Here is a 25,698-nt window from a genome sequence, read left to right as displayed (position 1 = left end):
AGCAAGATTCTGTTACAAGGCTGCAGTCCTGCACTCACAGAGCAGTCAGTATTTTGTATCTTGTATCTGCAGAAAATACAGCTGGGAGGAATTCCAAATGGTATCAAGAACTAACATATATAAAGATGCACTCACACATCACAAAACTTAGTTGTTTTTTTTTTTTTTTTTTTTTTTTTTTTTTTTTTAGATTAGAGAAGACAAAACAGTTTATGAAATAAACATTGGTTTATGGACTGAGTAATTAATAGTCTGTTATTTTGGTTGAAATTTAGAAGGGACGTTGACTTATTTTGGGCCATTTTTGTCCATGCTGGACAAACCACAGAAACTTCAGAGAAGATCAACAAAGGGCTATATTGGGCTTTTCAGTTTGGCATTCTGTTGTTATATTAATGGTTCTGTCCTGTGGAAAGATTGATGAGGCTGTTGTAACTACACACAATTTTAACTTGAATTTGCAGTTCCTTATCAATTTTAGTAACTGTAGTGAGTTGTTCCGTCTAAATAAACACTACCTGTCAACTTTGATGGCTTAATAAAACCATTCATGTTCTGTTTTTGTTAAGAATTTTTCCGTATCAGTCATACCTTTCAATACCTATCAATTCTGCATCAGCTAGAGGTGAAAACAGTGAGATTGATACTTACTTTGAAGTGTGTATATTTTAAGGGCAGTAGATATAATTTGTTATAAGAGAAAGCTGTGCTACACATTATTTAAAAGTTCTTATTTCTCCTATTTTACTGCTTAATTACATGCTGGCATTTCCTTAGGGATAGTAGGTGGTAGGTTTAACTGTGGTGAATCCTTTTCTAAGTAGAACTAATTTGAAAGGAAAAAAATAGGCACTGAACACAAAATATACAATTATTTCTAAAAATTGAGAATTATTCTGTTTTAAAACATAGACTTGGTATATTGAGATGTGCCAATGATAACCTTAGTGGTCCAGCAGACCAATGAGAACACAATTATTTTAATAGCTCCACAAGTAAAGATCCTAATTTATCCTGTTACATAATTCATGTATTTTCCCTGAGCTTTTGTTGTAAACAGATTTTGATAACTGTTGCCTTCAAAGTTGAAGTAAAAGCTTCAACTTTTACATGAAACTTTTAGTAGAAGCTAACAAAGCTAAACTATTATCTTCAAAGTTTGAAATAATAGAAAAAATAGGTGGAAACTGAGCTTGGGAATTATGACCTAACGAACATAGCCTTTCTGTTCAGTTGATTATTGATGATGTTTAAGCTTCTGAAGACCATTCCTTCTGTGCACTTTTCTTCTGTACAAAGATAGTTCTACAAACTGCATCAGCCTAGAATTGTCTGAAAGAGAGCATACATTACAGCTTGACCGTGTAGAATGCTAGAGGTAGGAGTGCAACGTGGATAAGCAGAGATGTTTTTATTCCAGCTAACTGACAATTTGAAAAATAAAATAAAGTTGTGTAAGCTTTAGTGAAGTTGAAATAGACTGAGTATTGGTAGGGAGGTGTCAGATTCTGTTCTCTCCTTTAAAAAGAAGATTGACCTTATTTCCAAAGTGCCCAGTCAGATACAGCAGCAGTTTTAGAAAGAAGCTGTTACAACTTTATCTCGCTTTTATTAACTGGTTTTCACTTCAGTGCCATGTATCTTCCCATAAGCACTGGGATTTGTAGCTGTGAATCACGGAGGAGAAATAAATTGATGCTGTAGTCTTTCTGTAATGCTGTTATCTGGCAGTTATACTTTTTTCCTGCAAGTGAGTCATCGTGTGCATAGATGGGCATTCTCTGAACTTAGGAAAGATTAGCAAAAGTATCTCAGACAGATAGAGTGGGCTCTAAAAGCCCTGCCAATAAAGAATTTTTACCATTTTGGTGCATTGAGGTTCATAATTTATTTGAAATACTTTCAGAAAAATCCTATTAACTTCCTATTTTTTTTTTTTAATTTATTTTTATTTTTAAATCGGCTGTAGCTTTTTACACTTGTTCTTTGTAAGGGTTTAATTGCAATCCTATTAGATCATCTGCAGCTCTGGCCAGTACATTATTATTCCTTACAGTACGTTCTTGAGTGTTTTCCAGGCTAGCTGTTAGCTGTGAACGACAGAAGACCCTTTAGGTACCCTGTGTAGGAAAACAGACCCCTCGTTTTGTCCTTTTCTTCTGTTTTATTTCTTTATTTGCTAACACTACTAGCACTTCATCCTTGCTGTCAGTGATTTTCCTTATTTGAGATAACTTTGCTCATATGAATCATTTTAGCTGTATCCCCTAGAGGAACTTTGGAAAGCAAGCTCTTAATTCGGACAGCACAATACGCTTGCAGGTAGTTGTGTAGTCAGTGTTGTTTAATCAAATGGTTTTTGCATGGAAAGCTTTTCCTGGAAAGTCAGTCTTTTTTGTTCCCAAACACATTTTTATATTCTTCTCTAAAGTTATTCCAGTTTGCATATCTGGTATTCATTTTCTTGGAACAGTATAACTGGTCAACAAAATGTTTCTTCCTGTGAGAAAGATTTTAGGCATGCGATTATATGTAACTGATATGTAACTGGTTTTAAAGCTAAGCATCGGGAAAATTTAGTTTATTTTTCGTGGACTGCCTAGATGGTTGTAGCACGTAAAGTTACTTTTAGTCCGAAAAATTTCTAAACAGTTCCCATGAATATCTTCAGTATTACCAGAAAATAATTATTTACTTTGTATTACCTAGTAAAATTTTTTTGCTGTAATACCTGGGGAAAGTGAATATAAACTTGACACTATTTCAATCATTCTTGAATTAAAATAATAATAATAATAATAATACTTTGGGCTTTAAGCTCTTTTTGGTACTATTTTCTTTCCTTTCATCTATGTCTCTGTTCATTTTTCTTACTCTGATACATATAGAAAAGATCATTCAATTTAACTGGAGAAAAGCATGGAAGCATAATATGTAATAAAAATAGATTTATTTTCAATTAAAAATGTTATTCTCAACCCGAATACCTTGCCTTGCCAGGAGAAATTCCATTGGTAAATAAGTAGAAGGGTAAAAATAGTGTTTGAATCTCAACTGGAACTCATTTTAATGGGAATTATTCATCAGAAAGAAGCAGCTGGAGTAGTTTCTGAGAATTCCTGAGAATGCTCAGCTGCCGGTCTGCAGTCACAAAGCCGTTTTTTGTTCCCAAGGATACTATATACATGCTGGGGAAGAACTCAAATAGCAATCATTTGTGGTTAATAAAGGTGATAGGTTATCAGTTTGCTGAAAGAAATGGAAAAATTATATATACTTATTTGTTGCTTTTTAACTTTGAAACTTACAGCTGACAAATATTCCCTATTTTCTTGTATTCCATCTAGTTTCATTAATGAAAATTTGGAACCATTTACCTTGTCTTTACAGTGTCCATAAGCAATAGGAAGTTTAAAATTAATCTGCTGGAGTTGGCTGTACTGATATGTGCAGATGCAGAGTTCATAAGCTATCAAAATTCTGGCTTAATAAGTAATTTCTAGTCATTCCAAAATTTCTTTTTAAAAACATGTAGAACACTGTTACAGCTGTACTACCCAGAGTTGGCGATAAACTGAGGACTGAATCTTTTATGAAGAGCTTAGTATAATAGCCAGTTATTTTAACAGTACTCTTGGAAGCAAAATGGATAATAGTTTCATGTGTACTTAGGATTACCTGTGCTATTGGTTGATTTGTCTGGGGATTTAAGTTGACATAAACTGCAGCTATTTTCTTCAGGAAACTTTTATAAGCATATTTGATAATTTCACTAGAAAACACTGCTTTGATTTCCAGATAAGTGACTATTTCTTAGTAATACTGAGACCTTGTTATTGTGAGTGGAACTATGTTTTCTCCATTTTGACTACCACAGTCATGTAATGGCTTCTCTGAGACCTCCTATTTTGAAATCAGTGTGATACCTTGTGCTGACTTGTGTTGTATACATCTGTGCACCAAGCAGCTCTGTACATTAGTGCAGATGCAAGTCCATCTGACTGTTTTCAGCAGTAGGTAAGGCAGATGCTAGGGTTGAACACCTAAATGATGAATAGGAAGTTATACATGCAGAGTACATTGTCTCATTTCCCAGCAATCTAATGCTTATGAATATTTCAAACCAGATATTATGATCTTGTATCTTATAGCCTTGAGGAAACTTTTCTTTTCTGTGGTTCTTCAGCACAAGCAGATACTTATCACACAACATCATGATCAGTTAAAATATTCTGCTGGAGGCTTAGAGCTATGAAAACCTTGGCAGAAGATGGAGTAGCCAATGGAAGGAAGTGTAATCAAGAGGAGAAAGAACTAAACAGTTCAAAGCAAAGCAAAATGGAAAAGGCAATAAATAAAGCAGGGAACAAGGCAATTAAAACTCTGTTCTGTACTTTTACCATAATGATGTTCATGTGATGCCTGACCTTTAATCAGGAGTCACTTAACAATTTATGTTGGAATGTAAAAGCAGCATTTAGTTACCTTTCGGACTTAATGCTCAATCTACCATTCATTTTTTCATTTGGGTGTGTGTAGGCAGAGTAGCTTCACTGCAACCAGTAGAAGCAGATGAACAAAAGTGTTTTATAAGGCCTTGTTGAATAGCAGAGGTAGGAAAGAAGAGATGGCGCTTGTTTTGATCTCTAAGTTGCCAGCAGAGCTATAATGTTGCAGAAGCTCAGAAGGGAAAGGTCTTGAGGCATGGTCTCCAAACTCAGGATCAGCTGGTATTCAGCATGTCCAGAGGGGCCGGAGAAGAGAAGCAGTAGGCAGATGAGTGCAGACAGAGAGGAGTGCTGGAGTAGGTTGTTTAAGGATGGGGTAAAAGACGCTCATTGAGAAAAATAGGAAGAAGGACCTAAGGAAAAAGTTAAGATGATAAATTTAAGATGATAAACAACTTCTCAGAGAAAGGCTAAAGTGTTTCATTCAGATTCATCATGTACTTTCTAACATTTCTATTGCCTTACAGGATTTTAGTTGCTATAGAAATGTTGCTGATGAGATATAAGGTCATATGATGAAGTACAAATTTGAATATAGGCCGTGGATACTTGTTTGAATGGTTATAAAAACCTTTTTCCTTTGACATCAATTGAAATACACAGTGTATTTCATGAATAGGGTTTAAAAGCTTTTCTTTTAATGCTTTAGATGCCCGTTTTAAATGAACTGAAGATTTGCTACAGAGACTTCCACGTGGAGTCTGCAGACCTCTCTATCGGGATGTTTTCCCAAAACCAAGTCACTTTTTTTTTTTTTTTTTTTTTCAAAGTTGAATTCCATTATGATTAGTTATACCACCCTGAATAGTTGTGTTTACTTAGTGTTTACAGTCCTTAAATATCTTTAGACCACTACTTGATCCTTGGCTGTTTCCTAGCCAGAGCTTGTTTACTTCTCTCTTGACTTTTTAAAGTAGACCTGTTGTAATTGCTTTATCATTTATGCTGTTTGGTGACTTCTGAAAGTTTTCAATAAGGAAGTGTACAGTGCAATTAGCAGATTTTATTTTAATTTATATATTTTTTTTCATTTTTCTTTATTTTTTTTTTACTTCTTTTATGTTTTCCTGATGTGATACACATATGAATGTTGTCTGAACTTCTTCCCTTTAGGCATGCAAGTGTATTGAAGATTTACCTCTGACATTTACTCTGCTATTGTACCTATAATGCCTTCTGAGTTGGTAACTGTCATACACCTCTCTTGCTCTATCTTTTTAACCCTTACAGATAAACTAGCTTGAATTTCCCTACAAAGTTCTTATTTCACTTACGATGTTGATTTTGCTAATTTGCTGTGTATGAAGTCTTTAACCTAAGAAATCTGTTCTGCTTTCCCCTTCAGAATTATTTGTAAATTATTGTCTCGCTGTCTAAATTCCAAAACTAAAGTGTATCTGTGATTTTGTTACTGTCTGGCCATCTGATACCTAAGCATCATGGTATCTTTCTGAATAATAAATAATGTCACCTTTACAGGTTTTCAGTGATTTGTGATTTATGAGCACTGCTACCATCCACAACAAATTGAGGGGGAGATTTTGTATACTCAGTTGCAGTGGTGAAAAATAATAAACAAGAATATAAACAAATTGTTGTTGGTGCAGTGTTGTTTGACAACACTGATGAAACATTATAGGTGGGATTTAATTTAAGACACGTTTGGTGTTTTCAGTGCGTGCAAGAGCACTGGATGTCTAAAATTCCCTTGTTGTTCAAAGTATTTATGACTGCTATACCCCAGGAGGTGTGATATTCTCATGCCATTGAGCACAGGGCTGTCTTGCCTACAGCTGCTGCTTCAAAAGGGTGAATGTCTTCCAAATAAGTGTGTTTGACTTTTAGCACTCTGCAGATGTCTAGGGGATATGAAAAGTCAGTAACTGCCAATGTTTAGGCTGTTACTTATCAAAACTGAGTAGCAAGATCAGGGTAAGCTATGATACTTTTCACACCATTTATGTGTCTTCTGTGGAACTGATGAGAGAAAACCAAGAAAAAAATAATTCTATTCAGTGGCAAATTGTGTATTTTCACCCTATCAGGAAAGTGAATCTTCAGGTGAACTAGCTTGAACTAGTCATATAAAAAGTGTATTTCCAGTTTTCTTCATTATGTAAAATATGAGCTATGATACAGCTGCTCTTGGGGTGTGTGTATGTATGTCAAATATGAGCTTCTGTTGAGGGGTCTGCGAAGTTGAGGAAAGAGGACTTTTTCTGGCTTTAATGAAAATAATAGGTATCAGTGTGTAGGTTGTAGTTTGATAATCCAGAATGAGTTTGCCATTTAGAATGTATGTTTTTAACTAGCAGGTATGCATTAGGTTAACGTAAGCAAACAGAATATTATGCAAATTGTCATTGATAAAATAATACTTTGCTACTTTTTGATAAGTGAAAAAAGAAGTATTTTGAAGACTAACTGTCATAACTTACAGAAACTTGCCTGAAGAGTTGCTAGGTTATTTGTACCACTTTCCATTGAACAAATACAATGAACATGTTCTTTATTTCTTCTGAAACAGTATTACAAGGTCTAGCACTGAGTTAAATGTGCAGTTCTGTAAGCTGAAAACTCTTGCTATCCTCCGTTCAACTCTCACATTTTGAAATTCAGTTCAGCCAGGAAATTATATCTGCCATTTCTTCTCACAAGGAAAAGAAAGGGAAATTGCATTTCAGAGATCTAAAATATGAAATAAAGTTTTATTTATATAGGACTACATCCTACAGGAAGTCACACAAACTTTTTGCTTTCTTTGGAGTAGAAATAAAAGGACAAACTTTTAAAGGCATTTTGGCTTGGTAAGTTGTTTCAGCTACCCAGGAGCCTTATAAGCAATCTTGAATTGCTACACTATTTACAGCTAAAGTTGACTTTGCTAGAACTGCCTTGAGCATTAAAAGAGAATTGCTTGATAAAGAATCCATGTAGGACAGAGACCTAGATTTCTGTTTACTTCTATATTAAGTGTTACCAGCTGACTCTTTGGGCATATGCTTAAACATCTTTTTTGAAGAAGGCACATCTTGTGTCTAACCAGTAAATAATTTTAGCTCTGTTTATTACTCCCAGGCAGCTCTAACTTATTTGAAGAAGACATCAGACATAAAAGTAGCCTTACTTGTATTAAAAAGGTTCTATTACCTCTTCTGCATTAGTGTGGAAATCCCCCCACACAATTTTGTGTTTAAGACTGAAACTCCTGTAGAAATGGGATTATTCTCTATTTCAGATCAAACCAAGATCAGATTCTGAACAGCTGAAATTGAGTAGTCCATTTTTCTGGGGTTTATTGAATATGTTCCTACTTAAAGAGTTGAAAGTTACTAACTGTTGAAAGGCTTCAGCCAAATAAACTTTGAATTTCCCCTGTTGTTCTATATATTTTGTCAAAAAAATCTTCCTTCTGTCTCATTTTTGCATTGGAATGACATGCTTTAAATGGAATTAAGTAGAATTCCCTATTCTTCAGTAGCTTGTCTTAGTTTCGGGGCTCTTCTAAAGCACTGTTTTTGCATTCTGCCCAGATAACTTGATATTTTTGCACTATTTGCTGAATCCAGTCTACTAGAATATCTCATGCATACATTTGGTATTCTGTCTAGGTTCTCTTGTTCTTCAAATGCTGATTTCTAGTAAAGCATTCCTGAAATTCTCTTTTCATCTCATGAAATATTTAGTATTTCTTTTCTTTGTTCCAGTCATTCAAATTCCTTTTTTTTTTTTTTTTTTTTTTTTTTTTTTTTTTTTTTTTTTTTTTCCCCCACATCTATGGCCTGTTATGTACTTCTAAGTTCATAGCTAAGTGGTTACTATTGAGAATGGAATTTTTATTATTATTGGAATTTTTATTATTATTTGGAGGTTGAACTAGGTGATCTTTAAAATTTTCTTCCAACCCAAACCATTAGATGACTCCCTGATTATTTAGAGATATTATAAAATGAGCTGCATAATGTATTAGAACATGCCTTGTTCATTAAAGCTTTTTTTTTTTTTTTTCTATAACTAGAAATAAGCCTTTAAAACTCCTCGCATCCCTCAACTACTTTTGTGGAAGGGAAAAAAAAAAAAAAAAAAAAAAAAAAAAGACGAAAAAATGATGTCTACATATGTAGGTCAATTTGTTCTTTTTTTTTTTTTTTTTTTTTTTTTTTTTTTTTTTTTTTTTTCCCTCTGCAGAATGGTGAGTAAAACAGTGTGCTTGTTACATTTTCAACTACAAATTCTAACATAACTGATTTTCCTTATTGTCTGAAAAGATACACTGAGCTAAATTTTGGAGGCTGCAAAATTGAGATGCTGAAATGAAAATTTACTATATCTGAAATCTAGTTCTCGAAAGTAAGATTCTCAGTTACTGAAATTCAAATTTCTGAATATATCTTACAAAACAATCACAAGTCTTGGTTTCTTTTTTTTAGGGTTACCAAGGATCAGCAGGAACTCCAGGTATCCCAGGAACTCCAGGGGTTCAAGTAAGATCCTATTTCATTTTCCACTCTACTCCGCACTGTTGTGGTATCACCATGAGCTCTGTGTGCAGGTCTGGATACTGCAATATAAGGACATAAATATATTATGGAGAACAAAGATATGGAGGGCAGAACATATGAGGAGTGACTGAGGTCAGCGACAGGGCCTGAGGGAATGGCATGGAGCTGTGTCAAGGGAGGGGTAGGTGGAGGTCAGGGACAGGGTCTGCATCAGAGGGCCATGGGCATGGAACAAGCTGCCCAGGGCAGTGGGCACAGCCCCAAGCTGCTGGAGTCCAAGGAGCATTTGGACAACACTCTCAGACATTGGGTTTGAACTTTGGGTGAACCTGCATGGAGCCAGGAATTGGAATCAAGAATCCATGTGGGTCCCTTGCAACTTGGGGTATGCTGTGATTTTATAATTCCCGGAATTTGGAAATCAGACATAAATTATCATCTGGTTGAGAGTAGAAAAGCTTTGCAGAGGCTTTACGATATTCTGGATTGTTATGCAGAGTCCAATTGCGTGACATTCAACAAGGCTAAGTGCTGAGTCCTATGCTTGGGTCATAACAACCTGGAAGGACAGGATGTGGGCAGTCTGGGGGTTGACAGCTGGCTGAACATGAGCCAGCAGTGTGGCCAAGGTCAATGTCATCGTGTCCTGTGTCAGAAATAGTGTGGCCAAGAGGACTTGGGAAGGAGTTGCCCTTTTGTACACAGCACTGGTGGGACCACACCTCAAATACTGAGTTCAGTTTTGAGCCCCTCACTGTAAGAAGTATCTTAGTTGCTCACATATGTGCAGAGAAGGGCAATGAAGCTTGTAAAGGGATTAGAAAATGAGTAGTGAGAAGAAGCTGAGGGAACTGAGGTTGGAGAAGAGGAGGCTGAGGTGAGACCTCATTGCTCTATACTGCTACCTGAAAGCAAGTTCCCATGAGGAAGGCATTAGTCTCTTTTCTCAGCTGACAAGTGACAGGATGAGGAAATAGTCACAAGTGGCACTAAGGGGCCAGATTAAGTCCAAAATGATTGAAAAGAGTTCTCTTTTTTTCTCATAATGTTGAATTTAGGAGCATTTACTGGGAAAATTATTGCAAACCAGTGCTGTGTTTTACATGTATCATGATCTAGTCTTGACAAATAGTTGAGAACTTTGTTGAATTAAATATCTGAGGGCATGCCAGGACCAAGAGCCACAACACAGCAAATGTGAAGACTGTCTGATGGATATTTGTAAGGAAGGGGACATCTGTACGATCTATGTAACAATCCTTGGTGCTCCTCAGTTATAGCAAATAATAGTTTTGGTGTTCCCAAGTCATGGTTTATGACAGTGTACCAAATTCTTGCTTTAGATACATTTCATGCTTATTTCTGCTTTAGTATCCAGTTACCAAAATGCTATGATCAGATAATTCCCTGGTTCACATTGCATTGCATATCTGAGTCTCATTCTGTAGCACTGTGTCTTAATATTTCAGCTGTTATTCTTTTTTCCTCTCTTAGGGACCACGTGGCTTACCGGGTATCAAGGGAGAACCAGGAAAGGATGGAACAAAGGTAAAAAGCAATCAAACAAACAAACAAACAAACAAACGCAATTAAAAGAATTCTTATTTTTACATCATTTTGGTTGTACTGTTAATAATATTTTCACAAGAATCCTCTGTGAAACTCTGATGCTGGTCACCTGTTTTTAGTAAAGACATTTTAGTATAGACATCAGCGCCTCCAGTAATGCCTTCATTGCTCTGAATAATTTACATTTAGAAAACACATGTACTTTTAAGTGACTGGAAGTTTGATATAGATGTGTCAGAATTGTTTCTTTCCATCTCTTTTCACTGTTTTTCTCTGTAAGTGAGCATCCAGATGAGCTAGGTAAGGTTGTTTGGATAACACTTATCAGAAAACATGGGCTAATTAAAACCAAAGGTTTTTTTTTTTGAAAAATCTAGCTGAGGTCTAGCCAGTTCCTTGTTGCTATTAACAGATGTGTAAGCTTAGATATAAGTCCCTTCTGATAATCAGTATGAACTTGAGTCTGTATATCCTGTATACGCAGCAATTAAAACAGTCTTCGGCTGTTGGCAAGTCTGCTTGATATGTGAATATTTGTGTCTACCCTTCTGTCATACTTCTGCCCTGTAAGAAATATGTTTAGTTCATTGAGATACAGTCTTATTTTCTTTCTCCTGTACTGAAACTTCAACACCTCCATTTTTCTTGTTTTTTAATGAAAATTCACTTTCAAAACAGCTTTTACTATAAAATTTCCTTCTTCTAAAGTTCCCAATCCTAAAAGCAGGTCCATACATTCATAACTGTTTGGTAGAACTCTCTAATGTATTATTCAAAATGAAAAATGTTCTTATGTGTTCTGTTGCTTTAGTGGTCTTATGTTAATCTAATTGATCAGTCAGTATCAGGCCATGTGCTGAAAGTAAGATATTGATGACAAAAAATGCTATTCTCCTGGCAGTGTAAGGTTGTGACAGATAGAATATTTCCTATGTTCAGTCCAGCCCTGCTTAAATTATGCCAAGAAACAGGGCTTCCACCACTGTTTTAGAAAACTTCTTCCACAATAAAGTAGGTCTTGCCATTAGAAATTTTTTCCTGATGATTAAGCCCAAATGTTCATCTCTTAATTTCATTTTGCTTATGAAGTTTCTACAGCGACTAATTTAAAGTTTTTCCATTACCAGGTGTTTCAATTTACCCAATAATTGAATCACCACTTCTGAGCAGAAATTAGGGTTCCCTTCTTTTACAGCAAGAAGCAATGGATGCATGAAAGGTTTATGCTTTGCTATTTTTTTTTTTTTTTCCCATCTGCTTTCCATTTCTATTGCCCCCTTTCCATACTTATTTGTTGAGAGATATCTTGGTTGTATTAACCCACAAAGCTTTCATTCTCATGGTTGTGTTCCTGTCTTCTGGCATGTGTGACAGACCACTAGAAATCTCCTTAAGCATGGATGATTTTGATAGATACCTCTGAGACATGTTATCTTTTGTATTTTCTCTTAGAAGTTAAAATATATTATACAAATTGAAATATATCACTGAATTTTATGTTAGAAATTAACAGAAAGATACCACTGTGATTGTCCAAAAACTGCCCAGTGATTTGTTCTATTTGGAAAGTAGGGCCAGTCCACTGAGTCAAGTGACTTGCCTTCTTTTTATTGCTTCAAGTCAGCAGGTGCCTAGTTATAATATAACCTCTTGTTGTAATACCTCAAGGAAACTTTCAGACCAATTGTCAGATAAATATCCTCAGTACCAATAGCAAAAGTTCTGAAATCCCTGACATTTGGCAGCTGTGAGGGCAATAGAAAGAACTGTTGCTCTGTCTTGTATTTTTAATTACCAACTGCTTTTGCCAAAGTATATTGTTTCTTTAATTGAAATAAGAACTCATTTGTCAAACTGCCATTTTTTTAAACCAATTTAATTTGGTTTTCTTTTGTTTACTTTTTTAAAGAAAATACTTAATACCTTATTGTTGATTATGTTACTTGTCTAGAATAAGCTTGTAGCCAATTTTATGAGGTCAGTAGGTGTTTGATATTATCAATAAGAGGAAGAGACAGAAACATTCCCGATTCAGGGACTTTCCTTACTCTCTGGGAATTAGGAGTGGGTGGAAGAATTGTCACAGTTCCTACAGAGGTTTTTAAAGCTCTTTTCAAAACTTTTAAGAAATTGCTGCTTTGGAACCTCTGTAAGCCTTATTGGGACATTACAGTATAAATATTTAAAACATCTTAGTGGTTACTTTATATTTTCTGTATTAAATCGTGTTCAGTTATTAATGAATGCACATCAGTCAGCATACCAATATTATGTTGTTGATACGGTAATATGTAACATCTTTACACTTTGTTTATCATTTAGATTATGGATATTATTTAATATTAATTATTTTAGATATAAGGATTTCAAATGTTTTTGCTCTTTTAGGGTGACCGTGGACTGCCTGGTTTTCCTGGATTACATGGGATGCCAGCACCAAAGGTTCTAAAAAAAAACTTGTTACAATATTCTCAATATTCTTATTTTTCGGCCTACTCTCTAACTTTTAAAAAAAAAGAAGCACTTATCTGCAGTACTGATGCAGTTGAAGAAAAACAATAAATAAAGAGATTTGATGTTGAAATTGAACAGTAATACATGCCATAGGCCTTGATAAAAGGCCAGTTTTTGTTTCTTGATTATCAAACATCATAAAGCAAAAAAACCTACCTTGTTTTTTTTGGTTCTTTTTTGTGGAAATTCTGTGGAATTTTATGTGAATTACTTTGGACTTCATTGATAAAGTACTTAGAATTTTCTATATCCATCTAATGCATTAGGAACTCAAATCATAGAATTTTTTTGATGGATAGTTCTGGTGTCACCACAATGAGCTTTTCATATGTATGTTTTCCACAACATCATCAAACATATCTTCTATGTTAGTATGCACATGGATTGATTTCAGAGTTTTTCCAAATCTGTTTTTTCAACGTTTCAAGTAAGGTTTTCATGAAAGTACAGCATTTATAGAAGGCTGAATTTTCACTAAGGTACCAACCTATAGAAAGTAACCAGGAAGTCAAAGTGCCTTCTGCTGTTTCTGTTGAAACAAAAAGGAATAAGCCTGTGAGTTGTGAGCTGTGGAGTGTCTTGCCATTGCTCAGTCTAGGTTTCTTTCCCAGGAAAGCTTGGATAACTCAAGATTTGCTTTTACTTTCTTGTTAATTTTCTTCTTTTTTTTATTTTTTCTTTTCTATCGGGTGGAACACTTTGCCTGCTTCCTTTTACATCATCTGCTCTCTGTATTACTTTGTGTATATACATATACTTGTGTGTGTATATACTTTTGTATATATCTACTTCTATTTTTACAGTCAACTTATTCACATACATTTTGTCTAGGGAGAAAGGGGCCCTAAAGGAGACCAAGGAGTGCCAGGGATATATGGAAAAAAGGCAAGTAAAATTATGAAATGAAGTTATTGATATGTGTGGTGGGATTGTTTGTCATTCTTGGCAGTGCTGCCATCTTGGCAGCTGGGCCCAGCTGTGCACTGCAGTGGGGCCATTGGAGCTGGCTGTGTGTGGCATGGGACAGCCGGCTGCCATCACCTGGGCACCTGCACCTGATATGATATCATTTGTATATTATAGGAACTGTATTCACAAAGGATTTAATTCTGCGCTCCCAGTTCAGTCATCATTCCACTGAGGATATGTTTTGTTTAATAACAAAAGTATTCGGATGTTTTGATAACTCTCTTCTTCCTTTTCTCAATGTATTTATGTAACACACTGTAATATAACACAAAATGCACATGAATATATTTTTGCAAATGTGTCCATGCCTTTAATAGGATCTATATAGATGTACATATATATATATGTATATATGAAAATAATATTGCAAAACAGTCTGGACTTTTTAAAGCATATTTACACTTCTGAAATGGATCATAATTATTAATCAATTCCCTCCTGTGTTAAGATAAGAACAAATCTTCCACAATTTTTCCTGAATAAGAAACAACAGAATATGCTGTTAAAATAGGTTGAACATGAATCATAAGCATTTAATATTATTTATTCTTGTTTGTTGCTTTTCTTAGGGATCAAAGGGAGAGAAAGGTGATACAGGGTTTCCAGGAATGCCTGGACGATCTGTAAGTTCTACCCAGACAATGTGATGTGCCTTTAACTTCTTTTTTTTTGGTGTTAATTTACCTTTTGATGACTGTTAACTGTTGCCACAGGGAGACCCTGGCAGAAGTGGGAAAGATGGATTGCCAGGAAGTCCTGGTTTCAAGGTATTTGCAAATATATATTCATATATTGACAAAGTCTTAAATAGCATTCCTGTTTGTCTAAATATATTTAGTTCATTCTGTGGAGAATAACTAGAAATTAAAACAGTGTTGTGAAATGTCAAAGTTTACTGCAGTGACTGGGCGTACTACGTTGATTTCAGTCAGTTTGTAAATAGGGGCAGTAGTATTTATTAACAGTGTATTAGTGATCATTAGAAATTTGTTCATCTTTGAGCCTTCTTTATCCTCTACCAAGCACAGAGGTGGCACAAATGCCCTGTGTTGTTTGTATCATCCAGAACTGTCTTCATGATGAAAATTTTTTCACCCTTATTTGCATAAGGAAGTGGCTCCGCATACCTATATTTTATTCAGCTGCTGACTTAAGTACTGAGACCACTCCTAAGTTTGCAGTGTTACTTGCCGCTTTTGCATTCCCCAGACGACCATTTTAGAAGGACACGGGTCTTCTCTGGGTGATATGTGCCAGTCTGATGTGGAAGTTCTGACTGCCCTGCAGCACCTCAGATAGTACCAGGGAGCTGAATCAAGCCCCTCGTAACTATCACGGCATCTCAGATCTTAGAAAAAACACGTGTACGTGTCTTAATTTGTAGCTAAAGCAGCAAGTCAATTGAATTTTTTCACTTGAATACAACAGTACAGAACTGTTAGTCTAAAAATTGCCCAGCACATCTAAACAGCCTTTTAGAAGTACGATGAAATTTAAATCCAGTAGTACATAAACTCCTATGTATAATACATATAATTCAGTTCATTTGGTCTTCCACCCCATTGATACTTGCCTACAGATTTTCATTATTTTGTATTTACAGATGCATACTCTGACACTTGAAGCTGTGTCAGGCAAAGGCAATTATACAGATGTTCTTAAAACACATAGATCTATGCCTGTGGACATAGCAGTCTGTGTTCCCATTAAAGCCAGAGAAGGCTCATTCAGTTATGGCAGTGGAATCTGGAGAGCAATTCAGCTCAAAGAAGTAAAACTTGTAGACACCCACTGAATGGCCTATCTAAAGCACATTTGAGATGCTCACATCTTGTGCACGTTTGAGATGTGTTAGACTGTCCAAAGCACCATAAGGGAACTGATAAATTATGAGCCCTGTGGAAAACCAATGTGTTTATGGAGTGGGAGTAGGAGCCTAGGTTTCCTATACAAGGCAAACCTGAGTCTTTCAAAAATGACCAAATGTGGGCAATGAAATTGAGCTCCTGGTGACTGATAGTGGAATCAAGACTGAATCTTGATAATTATATATCCACTGGCTGTGATATGGGCTTATGTGTCTTTATTTCAAGTGAATTCTCCAGTATTTTCACTCCATATGTACCGATATCTCTGCTAATTTGCTGAAGGAGTTCCTTTTCTGGTATTTCAGGAAATAGATCAAATAATCAGATATTAGATGTTTTCTACTCTGGTGTTTTTTAATAACGTAGGCACATAATAGCAGCAGTCCTTCAATAAAATCTTTTTATCTGCCACACATTCCAGCACTTTTAGAGTGAAGTTTTCTCTTGACAATCAAGAAATATGGAGGGTATATTGATCTGGTTTCATGTTTATAAACAAAATACAGAAGATTCAATATATTAATGTGAAAATATGTACATTTAAACTTTTTGCCTATGTTCTTATTCTAATTACCATAGTACAAAAATATGACATTTAAATTTTATCCATTTTAGAATATAATGCTTACTTCAGCTGTATTCATTCAAACATTTTGTTAATTTGACTTCTGCCTCTGCTAGCTATAAAACGTTGCTTCATTCTGAGTCCATAATCAAACAGGGAGCAGTAACAGGCTGTTTCTGAATGAAAGCTGGAGCTTTCCTGTTTTCTTACAATATTCATTCTGAGAAAGAAAATGGAAGAAAAAGCATGCCTTGAAACCCATATGGTACCCCATGTGACTTCAAGACCATTTTTTGTAATGTATGTCAGTTACTATATTGTTTTATGTATTCAATTGGTCTACATTTGTTTTGTGAACTTTTGCAATTGTTTTTCAGATTTTCAGAACACGATAGTGATCATACATATCTTGAGTAAGAACATGAAGACTTGATTGTATCTGGTACCACTGTAGTTCTGAAGTGCTTCGGAGCAGTTTTCAGACAATCAGTCGTACTAACAATTAAACAAAAGCAATTGATTAGAGCTATATGACCTTGAACAAAGAGTTGCTGTTCTGATTCAACTCTTCCCAAATTTCAAAAGGCTATCCTCTCTTATTTCTTTTTGCAAAATGTTTGACAACTCTCTGCTGGGTACAGAATGGGGGAATTATGGACTGAGAACTTCTGTTTTTGTGACTGTTTTGAGTTGTCTGTTTGATGGAGCCTTGATCATATGTTTTTGCTATATGTTTTACTTTTAATAAGAATACGAATTTACCAATTGAAATAGTAATTATTGTGTGAAAGAAGGTGCTTTTTGAGGATGGTTTTTAACAATCTTTATCATTTTAAAGGGAGAAGTTGGACAGCCCGGATCTCCAGGACTAGAAGGACATAGGGGAGAGCCTGTAAGTAGTTACATTGCTGACATTATTCTTAGATAATGTCTCATTATTGACTTATTTCCTACTGGTAGGATGGTTTGGCTAGTTATTGGTGGTTACTTGAAGAAAGACTGTTTTTAACTCTTGCTTTTGCAACATGGAATATGTTATTTTATATGCTTGTTAATTTACTTTTCCACTTTCTGCTTTCTCTCTTTGTTCATTGTCTTCCTTCTATCTTGTTATACTGGCCATATTATCTAAATCTCTGGTCTGCTAGCTTACCTGGGAGCATGTTGCTGCATTATTGTTTTGCTTGTTTACCAATACATTGTTCCTCTGCTAGTGTTTGGGCAACATTTTTCCTGCTGTGTTTATGTGGTAGACTGTGTCTTCCAGGTTTCCTTGTTTCGCTCTTCAAGTCTGCTCAAAAAGCAGAGGATCTAAGGTATCGGAAGAAAGCTGAAGGCTTTCAGTGCTGATAGTGAGCCAGCTGTCTTCAAGCCATGACTAATCGTTCTGTAGGCCAAGAAGTAATTGAAGCTCAGCTGGTGAATCATTGCCTTTCAAATGTATGGTAAGATAAGAAGGTGAAGTTTAAAAAGATTATGATTTTATGTAATATCGAATGTAGCACTATGAGAGGCAGGTTTTTAATCTGGTTAAACCAGATTGTATTATATTTTCCAGTTTTAGTTAGTGGAGGTTCTTTTGAAGAGCAGAAAGTCTACGTGCTGATCAGGAAATTGCCTCAAGGTAGCCAGTAAGATATCTAAGACACCTAGTCATTACTGGTTCTCTACCTGTGATGCTGGAGTAGTGTCAAATTGTATGGGCAGATGTGGTGCCCTATCTATTTAGATCTTGGAAGTAGAGCAAGAGATGTCTCCATGCAACCACTATATGTCAAAAGTGTGTGCTTGGACTGTGGGAAATGAAAGCTATTTCAGTCAGCCACAGTGACTGGTGTATGTGGGATCCTTTATTCAAGTAGGAAGTAGTGGGCCTTTATCTGATGGAAAGTGTACTGAAATGTGAGGCTGTAGGGGATGCCTTGTGCAATTCATTGTTTCTGTTGTTCCTGCTGTTCCTCCACCATGTATTTGATACATAATGTATAAGCTCCTCTTTGCTCTTCTGTCACTATGATTTCTCCAAATCAGAATAGTCTTCTCTGTCGGGATACCCTAATAGAAAGAGCACTGAGAAAGGCACCCAGCTCTGTTATGAACTCACTGTGATAGTGAAATAGGCAGCCTAAACTCAAGACAGACCTTACATGTTTCTGCTGAAACTATGACTATGTATCGGCCAACCAGATGCAGCTGTGGCCCTGGAGCAGCTCAGTAGGTTGGTTGCATGAATACTTCAACCACACAAACAATTATTTCTTCCATTCAGCCACATTAGTGTTAAACGTGGCCTTATTTGTTAAGTTAGTCTTTTTAAAAATAGCAGTCTTTTGATTACAAATAAAAAGAATATGGTTGCAAAGTTAATGTGTCTTGAAACTGTGTCTAAGAAGCAACTGCCTAGGACAGGGAGCACATCTGAACTGAGTTTCCATTGCCTCCAGCAACTGAGAGGTGTGGTTACTTTCTGGACAATATGCCATACTGTCTCGTATATTATTACTCTTATTAATCCTCAAATGTATGAGCAGGAAAGAATAGGTTGTAAAAATAATGCCAAGTGAAATGGTTGTTTTCCCTTGGTAATACTAGGAGAACTGAAGTTAGCAAGGCCATCCTCCTGATCCTATGTACTCTGTATAAGAAAAACATTTGATATTATAGACAGAATTCTCTCCATAGCATTTGTTAAAGCTAGTAATCAAGCTCAGCTTACCAGTGACAAACAGGCCACGGTCCAAGTGCAGTCATGCTGTCACTTGAGTGGCACTTTAATGGCTAGTCATGCATCTTACTGATGACAGGCTGTTTTGGGAAATACAGTTTTTTGAGGGGCGAACTGCCTAAAGGGTAGAATAAATCAGTTCATATTTGAACTTAATTTCAGCCTAGTTCTTCTGTCTAAGGTAGGTAGAGCTTTGTCAGAGTTTGGTTTCAGAGAAAGCAAAGTGAGATTTGTTTTTACAGTTCTGCAGATGGGAATTCTGAAGTGAGTGCTTGTGGATGAAACTGGCAGGACGTTTATAGCACTCTTCTAGGCCTGGCATATGCTGTCTTGCCACAAGTAATGTGTTTGACCAATTGCAGCTGCTGATGTTTACTCTCCAGACATCATATTTTTTCAGAAATACAGCTGCAAATACTTAAAATGATAGAATTTGCCCTTAATATTTAAGGCCACACCATCTCAGATATTTTCTTTTGTTTGCAACAGTGACAGCAGTATAACGTGGCTTTCAGCTTCTGACCAGATTCCTGCTGTTACACCTATTCACCCATCTTCACAGGGGAGGTGCTCCAGCCCCCTGATCATCTTACTAAATGATCATCAGTACTAAATGATCATTTAAATTTTACATTGTCTTGAAGTAGGCACTGTAATGAAAGTAATCTACTTACAAGTAATTAGTCCATGTCAATCATAAGAAGCTAGGAGATATGGTCCAGTGGTTTTCTGTAGGAATGGTAAAGGGAGGATGGTTCGACTAGATGATCTTGTAGGTCCTTTCCAACCTTGTGATTCTATGATTCAGTGATTCTATGGTTAAGACAAATCAGCATACACAGGAGACTCAGCAATCTGAGTGGTGTAAATTCATCAGAATTCTTTGCTTCAAAGCTAATATTTATACTTTTCCACTAGTCTGAGATACCTGAATAGTGGCAGCTGAGCACTGGTGGCTTACTTTCCAAAGGTACCAGCATTCCAGTCATAAGGGAAATAAAAACTAGTGTTTTATCTGTGTATTATGTCCTCCAAATATCAAAAAATATGTGATTTCTTTTGTGAAAAGTTTCCTTTGCACCTTTACTTATAAAGTGAAAGGCCTATTCAAGTGGGGTGAGGTTTTATTTTTTGATTGTTTTTATTTTTATTTATTAGCAGCTGATGCAGTAAGACTTTGGTGGGTAAAATGCCATCTGTTATTATTTCTTCACAAGTAGATTTGATTGGTCAAATTAATTTTTTAATAATTGTTTATTAAATTGTTCTAAGCTAAATTGTTAGAAGCAGGATTACTTGTCTCTTTGAGAGGCTTCGTGGAACTGAGTGAGTAGTCAGGGCGGAGTGTTGCAGAGGACTTTCTCATTGCTGGAACTACTATTACAGATGCTAATCTTCCTACTTGAGGGAGTTGACAGCTTTGACAACACAGTAGGTTCTGTAATCTTTCTTTAATTATGTAGTGTTTGCTGTAAGCTCAACTGCATCTTTTAGGGTTTTTTTTTGGACTGCAGGTTTTCCTCAGAACACTCAAAAACCCCACGCGTTTTGAGTGCAGGTTTTTCCTGGCAATTTTAACTTATGCCTAAATTCACGTAAAAGATGCATGTACTTTTTAAGAAACATTCTTTGCAACATTGCTGATCTTCATCATTTGGTCTGACAAGTTACATTAACTAAATGCATTCTATCTTGCATTTTCAGCAAAGTTAATTGCTGTTAAGAAGATGAATGTGTGATTGGTGATGATAAGAAACAGGTGCTTAAAAGACTTCTGGGACTTATGGCAGGTTAATGTCAATGGCAACTAGCTGCTGATCCAAATCCTATTGAAGTCACTGTAAGCATTCTCACTGAATTCAATCTGGACAGCAGCCACAATAAGTACTGTAATAGATTTGGATCTACTGTCCAAATGAAACTTGGAAAATAATGCCTGCATTTCTAAGTTGTGAAATCAAACAGTTCTATTCCATCTAATTCTCACTTTCTATGTTGTTCTTTGTGATTTCTAGTTTTTGCTTTGCACACCATGCAATTAGATTAATTATATTCATTTTCTGCAATTATATGGTATCTTTTAATTTTTGTTATGGCTGCTAAGACTTAGGAAAGTATTATTTATTGGAATTTTGCAGTTAGCATCAGTTCAAATCAGATAACTTATTCTGGAAAATCAGGCTGGGAGAAGCCCAGTGGTGTAGAAACACTTCTGGCCAATATGGTGTACCAATTTAAAATCTCCCTACTGACATGCTGAACTGTATTGCAATTAATAGAACCTTACCATCTGTTAAAATCTCTCTTAACTTTTTCTTAACCTGTTATATACTAAAACAATCTGTTAAAAAAAAAGCGCAATTCTGTAAGAACTGCCCTACAGTAAACAGTGTAAGTGCACTTCTGTTAAAATTGTGGTATCTTCTAAGTGCAAAATTATTGGTAGTACTTATTTATTTGTATTCAATGAGCAATTCCAATAAACTAGTCCTGCTTATACAAAGAACCACAAATTTGCGCATCTGAAGAGTCTAATATCTATCGGATGCTGAAATAGTTGTGTTTACTGGTAATTTTTTGGTAGAGACTTTGAATTTGAAATTATGCGTATTAGCTGTGCTAAAAAGTGAACTTTAATTCCCAGATGCAGTGTTTTGTCTGGCTTACACTTGTAGAGTATAAGCCCATAGAGTAACAGGTGTGACACACATTGTGCCTTTTCCTGCTGAGGCAGTGATCATATTCACCTCATACTGCATTCTCAGCTATTGTGTTGTCAGCTTGCATTAGGCAGAATCTAGAGATGTGCTACAAGATCAAAAGAGAATTGGCTTAGCTGTATGGGTGCATACAGAACACATCACATATCTCCTATTGTGGCAAAATTACTTAAAAATTAATATAAATGTTTTCCCACTTAAATATTTGGGCATTTAGGGGACTGCAGTCCTTCCCACCACTGACTGCAATATACACAGACTTAAACATTACCACTTTTTTTTTTTTTTTTTTTTTTTTTTTTTTTTTTTCCCCTGAAACAAGATTTTCTTAAGTGTTGCAATGTGTCTTCCAATAAGCATAGTTTGTCACTGTTTAGGTATTATGTTAGTTCTCATTTGCTGTATTGAAAGACTTTGTTTTCAATATATGTTACGACCAGCAATTCCTTTCAGACAGATAACTTTTAAATAGTGTATATTTCTACGTAGGCATTTTGAAAAAAAAGATGACCTGTTAGAAATCAATTTGTGCTTGGGGTTAATGAAACACATGGAATATATGATACTGTCCTTAGGTCAAGCTACAAAACAGATTGTCTTTAGGATTTTGACACCTTTTACTCATATTGGACAAATATGGATTAAATTGCATGACCAGCTAAAGCAAGGTTTGTGGATCCAAAAAGACAGGGCATGAAGCAATGTACTATAGAAATATCAGATCATTTAAGAAGGAATCTTTGGCTCACATTGCAGAAGTTCATTTTTTGCTTTAGTAATCTGTTTCAGTAGTTAAATTTAGCTATAGCAATTACAGATTAAATCAAAGTATCATTTTCCGTACTTGTGTTCTGGAAGGGTTTCCTTCCATTCTCAACACCAACTTTTGTTAGCTGTCTTAAGCACAGGTAAGAACTGCCAAACAGACTGAAACTAAGGGAATTATAACTGAACCCTTTCTCTGACAATGAATAGGAGTATGCAGAAAATCTCTTTCCTTTCCTCTTTTATTTACTGCCAGATTCTGACTGTCTTTAGGGATTTCCTTTGTCAAAAGTGCATGCTGGCCCTTCCTACTTAATGGCCTGCAATGAACCAGTTCTCTAGTAGTTTAATGATCCTTTTGGAACACGGTTTTATTGTTTTCTTTTTCTACATCCTATGACGGGTTTCACATTATGGGCCATGTGGAAAAAAAAAAGCATGATTTGTTATTAAACCCACTCCCTGCTAATTTAAATAAGTGGCCTCTTACTGCAGAAAAGGGGAATGGCCAAAAATTGTATTCTTCCACATCAGTGCGATCTGAGTGAGCAGAATTGCAGTTTTTGCAGTGTTGAGCACCCAGGAGCATTGGTACAAGGAGTGGAGCAGAGCATTGGGCAGTGCTCTTCATGGAAACTCTGCCATCCTCAGTCTGACCCTGATGTGCCAGGTGCTCAGGCTGTGCAACGAGTCATACGTTTTTTTGGCCAAAAGTTGTTAGTAGTAGAGCCTATTACAAAGACATGTAACTGCTTTAGTATTAGTGCATTTACACGTAGGTATGAAATACAGCTTGATTTGTCAGCTGGTAGAAATCACTGTGAGATTTTTAGCCAGAGTGGACATGCTTGGTTTGTAGTCCATTATTCTGGTGCCTGACAGGACAAGCAGAGGGAGGACATTATGGTGTCACTTGCAGAGCTGGGGACTTGGGTTTTGTCTGCCTAACTTTGGAACCACCAAGATGTGCTGAGTGTTATTTTGTGTTATTTTGAAGTGTGTTTGCAAGAAGCAGTGAGATTGGTTTCACCATGTGACAGAATATGCACAGTTATCATTTTCTGTTTGTGTTTCCAGCTTTCAAAATACAGTTTTCCAAGTTCTTTGTTGCTGGCAATGCAACAGGGGTCACTGTGTTCCACACGTAACATACGTCTGTTTTATTTTTAATAAGCAATCTGCCAAAAAAGAAAAAAAGGTGCTTGCAAACTCTGGTCTTATAACTGTGAAGGTTTTGGTAATGCTTTCTTTTTTCTTGTGTTTAATTTAAAGCCACAGATTTAGTCTAGTAGATACTCATTATGCCTGTGGGAACCGTTCTTTGTATTCAGCCCATTTTCCTTTGTTGTCAGTTCCAGGTAACCAGTAGTAACTGATGCAACCTCTTTGAATTTCTTTTATATTTATTTTTCTACTTTCCACAGCAGAAGAGTTTTATCCATTATCCAAATTGATTTTATGTCTTTCATTCTTTCAGGATTATCAGGGATTTGCTCTAATCTTTTCAAAAGTGTCTGGACTGTTGTACTTTTATCCAGATTTTGACTTGACTCATACTTTCTTGCATGCCTCCACTAAATCTCTCATGTATCATCAAGTATGTTTGTTCAAAAGAAGATCAGTAACACAGAAAAAGTTGATTTTTTTTCAGGTGCTCAGAGTGATCATGGAGATATCCTGGTAGATGGATATCTTTGTGAATCTTGTGCTATTGCTATGACTTATGCAACGTACTTTAATGCCTTCCTAGGATCAGAACTTCAAATTTTTTGGAGTAGAAGGATCAATTAAACTGAATATAATATAATATTATACTCATATATGCAAGAAAAAACATCTTTATATCAGTAGTAATTTTAAACATCTTACTCCAACTGATCCGCATTAACTTACTATTGAAAAAAGATCAGGGTCAAAATTAGCACTATTCCAGCAGTCTTTATAAAAATTCTATGCATTTTGTGAGACTGAAACTCTGAATAACGGTTTCTCAGTACCATGCCAAGAGCATTTAGTGATGCTTGTGTCACTTCTTGAGTTACAAATGACTATTAGGGATGCAGCCGGATTTTTTGCTGGTTCAGTGGGCAGCAGAGCAGCATGTGACCATCTTTTAACAGAAGTTTCCTAATGTTATTCTGGGATTCATTTTTGAAAATCAACATAATTTAAACAAGGTGGAGTTGCAACAAAATAACTTTGCTAGCGATCATCATACAAAGGTACAAAGGTAGAGAAAGGAAAGCATAGTATACTATACTCTAAAATAAACCATATTTTTAAACAATATTCAACAGCAGTAGTAAATAAGCTGGCAGATATGTATTTATTTTCTCATAAAAAATGACTGCAGAAATAGTGTAGGCTTGCCTGACATTTTAGTACTTTTTTGTTTTTTTGTCTTGTTTTTAAGAAAGTCTCGCAGTTCATACAGGAAATATATTCTTTTAATCCTATCTTTTACAATCATAGTCATTTTTAATAGAGAAAAATAGTTTTATTTAAGGTATTTTAGTCTTGACATTGAAAGAAGAATGAATAGTTTGAAACACTGTTCCATAATGATTTTTTCTAGTTGCTATTTAACAACTGTTTGTGTAGTATGAAGTAAGTCCAGATGTACTGCATTCAACTTGGTGCCTGTTTGGAGATGTACGGTAAAATATTAGAGTTTTTTTATACCTGCCCTGTGAAAATAAGATAACATACTAATGTCTTTTCACAGTCTTGAGGAATTGATCATGAAACAGTTTGCTTATAACAGGGAGTCTTTTGAAATGTCCTGTAATTTTGCATCTTCCTCAGGATAGTTTTAGGATAGTGACTGTGAGTGTGTTACCTCTAATTGAGAAGCTCTCACTTTACGTACCAAACGTGTCAACCACAGAATGAAGTTCTACCAGGCACTGTGGGGGACAGCAGCGGAAAATAAAGAATGGAATAAGCTAACACATGCTCATTTTAGGAATAAATTGTTTTCTTTTCTTCTTGAA

General features: G+C 35.7%; 1 protein-coding gene across 1 annotated transcript in view; it reads left to right on the top strand.

Annotated features, from left to right (window-relative positions):
- The window catches only part of COL21A1 (collagen type XXI alpha 1 chain), a 102,297-nt gene that overhangs the window by 49,091 nt on the left and 27,508 nt on the right, over positions 1 to 25,698 (top strand). The window contains exons 12-18 of the mRNA XM_072331961.1: positions 8,939 to 8,992; positions 10,505 to 10,558; positions 12,968 to 13,021; positions 13,925 to 13,978; positions 14,632 to 14,685; positions 14,776 to 14,829; positions 17,334 to 17,387. Of these exons, the coding sequence (XP_072188062.1) occupies positions 8,939 to 8,992; positions 10,505 to 10,558; positions 12,968 to 13,021; positions 13,925 to 13,978; positions 14,632 to 14,685; positions 14,776 to 14,829; positions 17,334 to 17,387 (378 nt within the window). The remainder of the gene's footprint in view (positions 1 to 8,938; positions 8,993 to 10,504; positions 10,559 to 12,967; positions 13,022 to 13,924; positions 13,979 to 14,631; positions 14,686 to 14,775; positions 14,830 to 17,333; positions 17,388 to 25,698) is intronic.

Source organism: Excalfactoria chinensis, chromosome 3 (genome assembly GCF_039878825.1).
Source record: "Excalfactoria chinensis isolate bCotChi1 chromosome 3, bCotChi1.hap2, whole genome shotgun sequence".
Taxonomy (NCBI): domain Eukaryota; kingdom Metazoa; phylum Chordata; class Aves; order Galliformes; family Phasianidae; genus Excalfactoria; species Excalfactoria chinensis.
The sequence above is the reverse complement of the archived record's forward strand: the minus strand, read 5'-3'. Positions and strand labels throughout refer to the sequence as shown.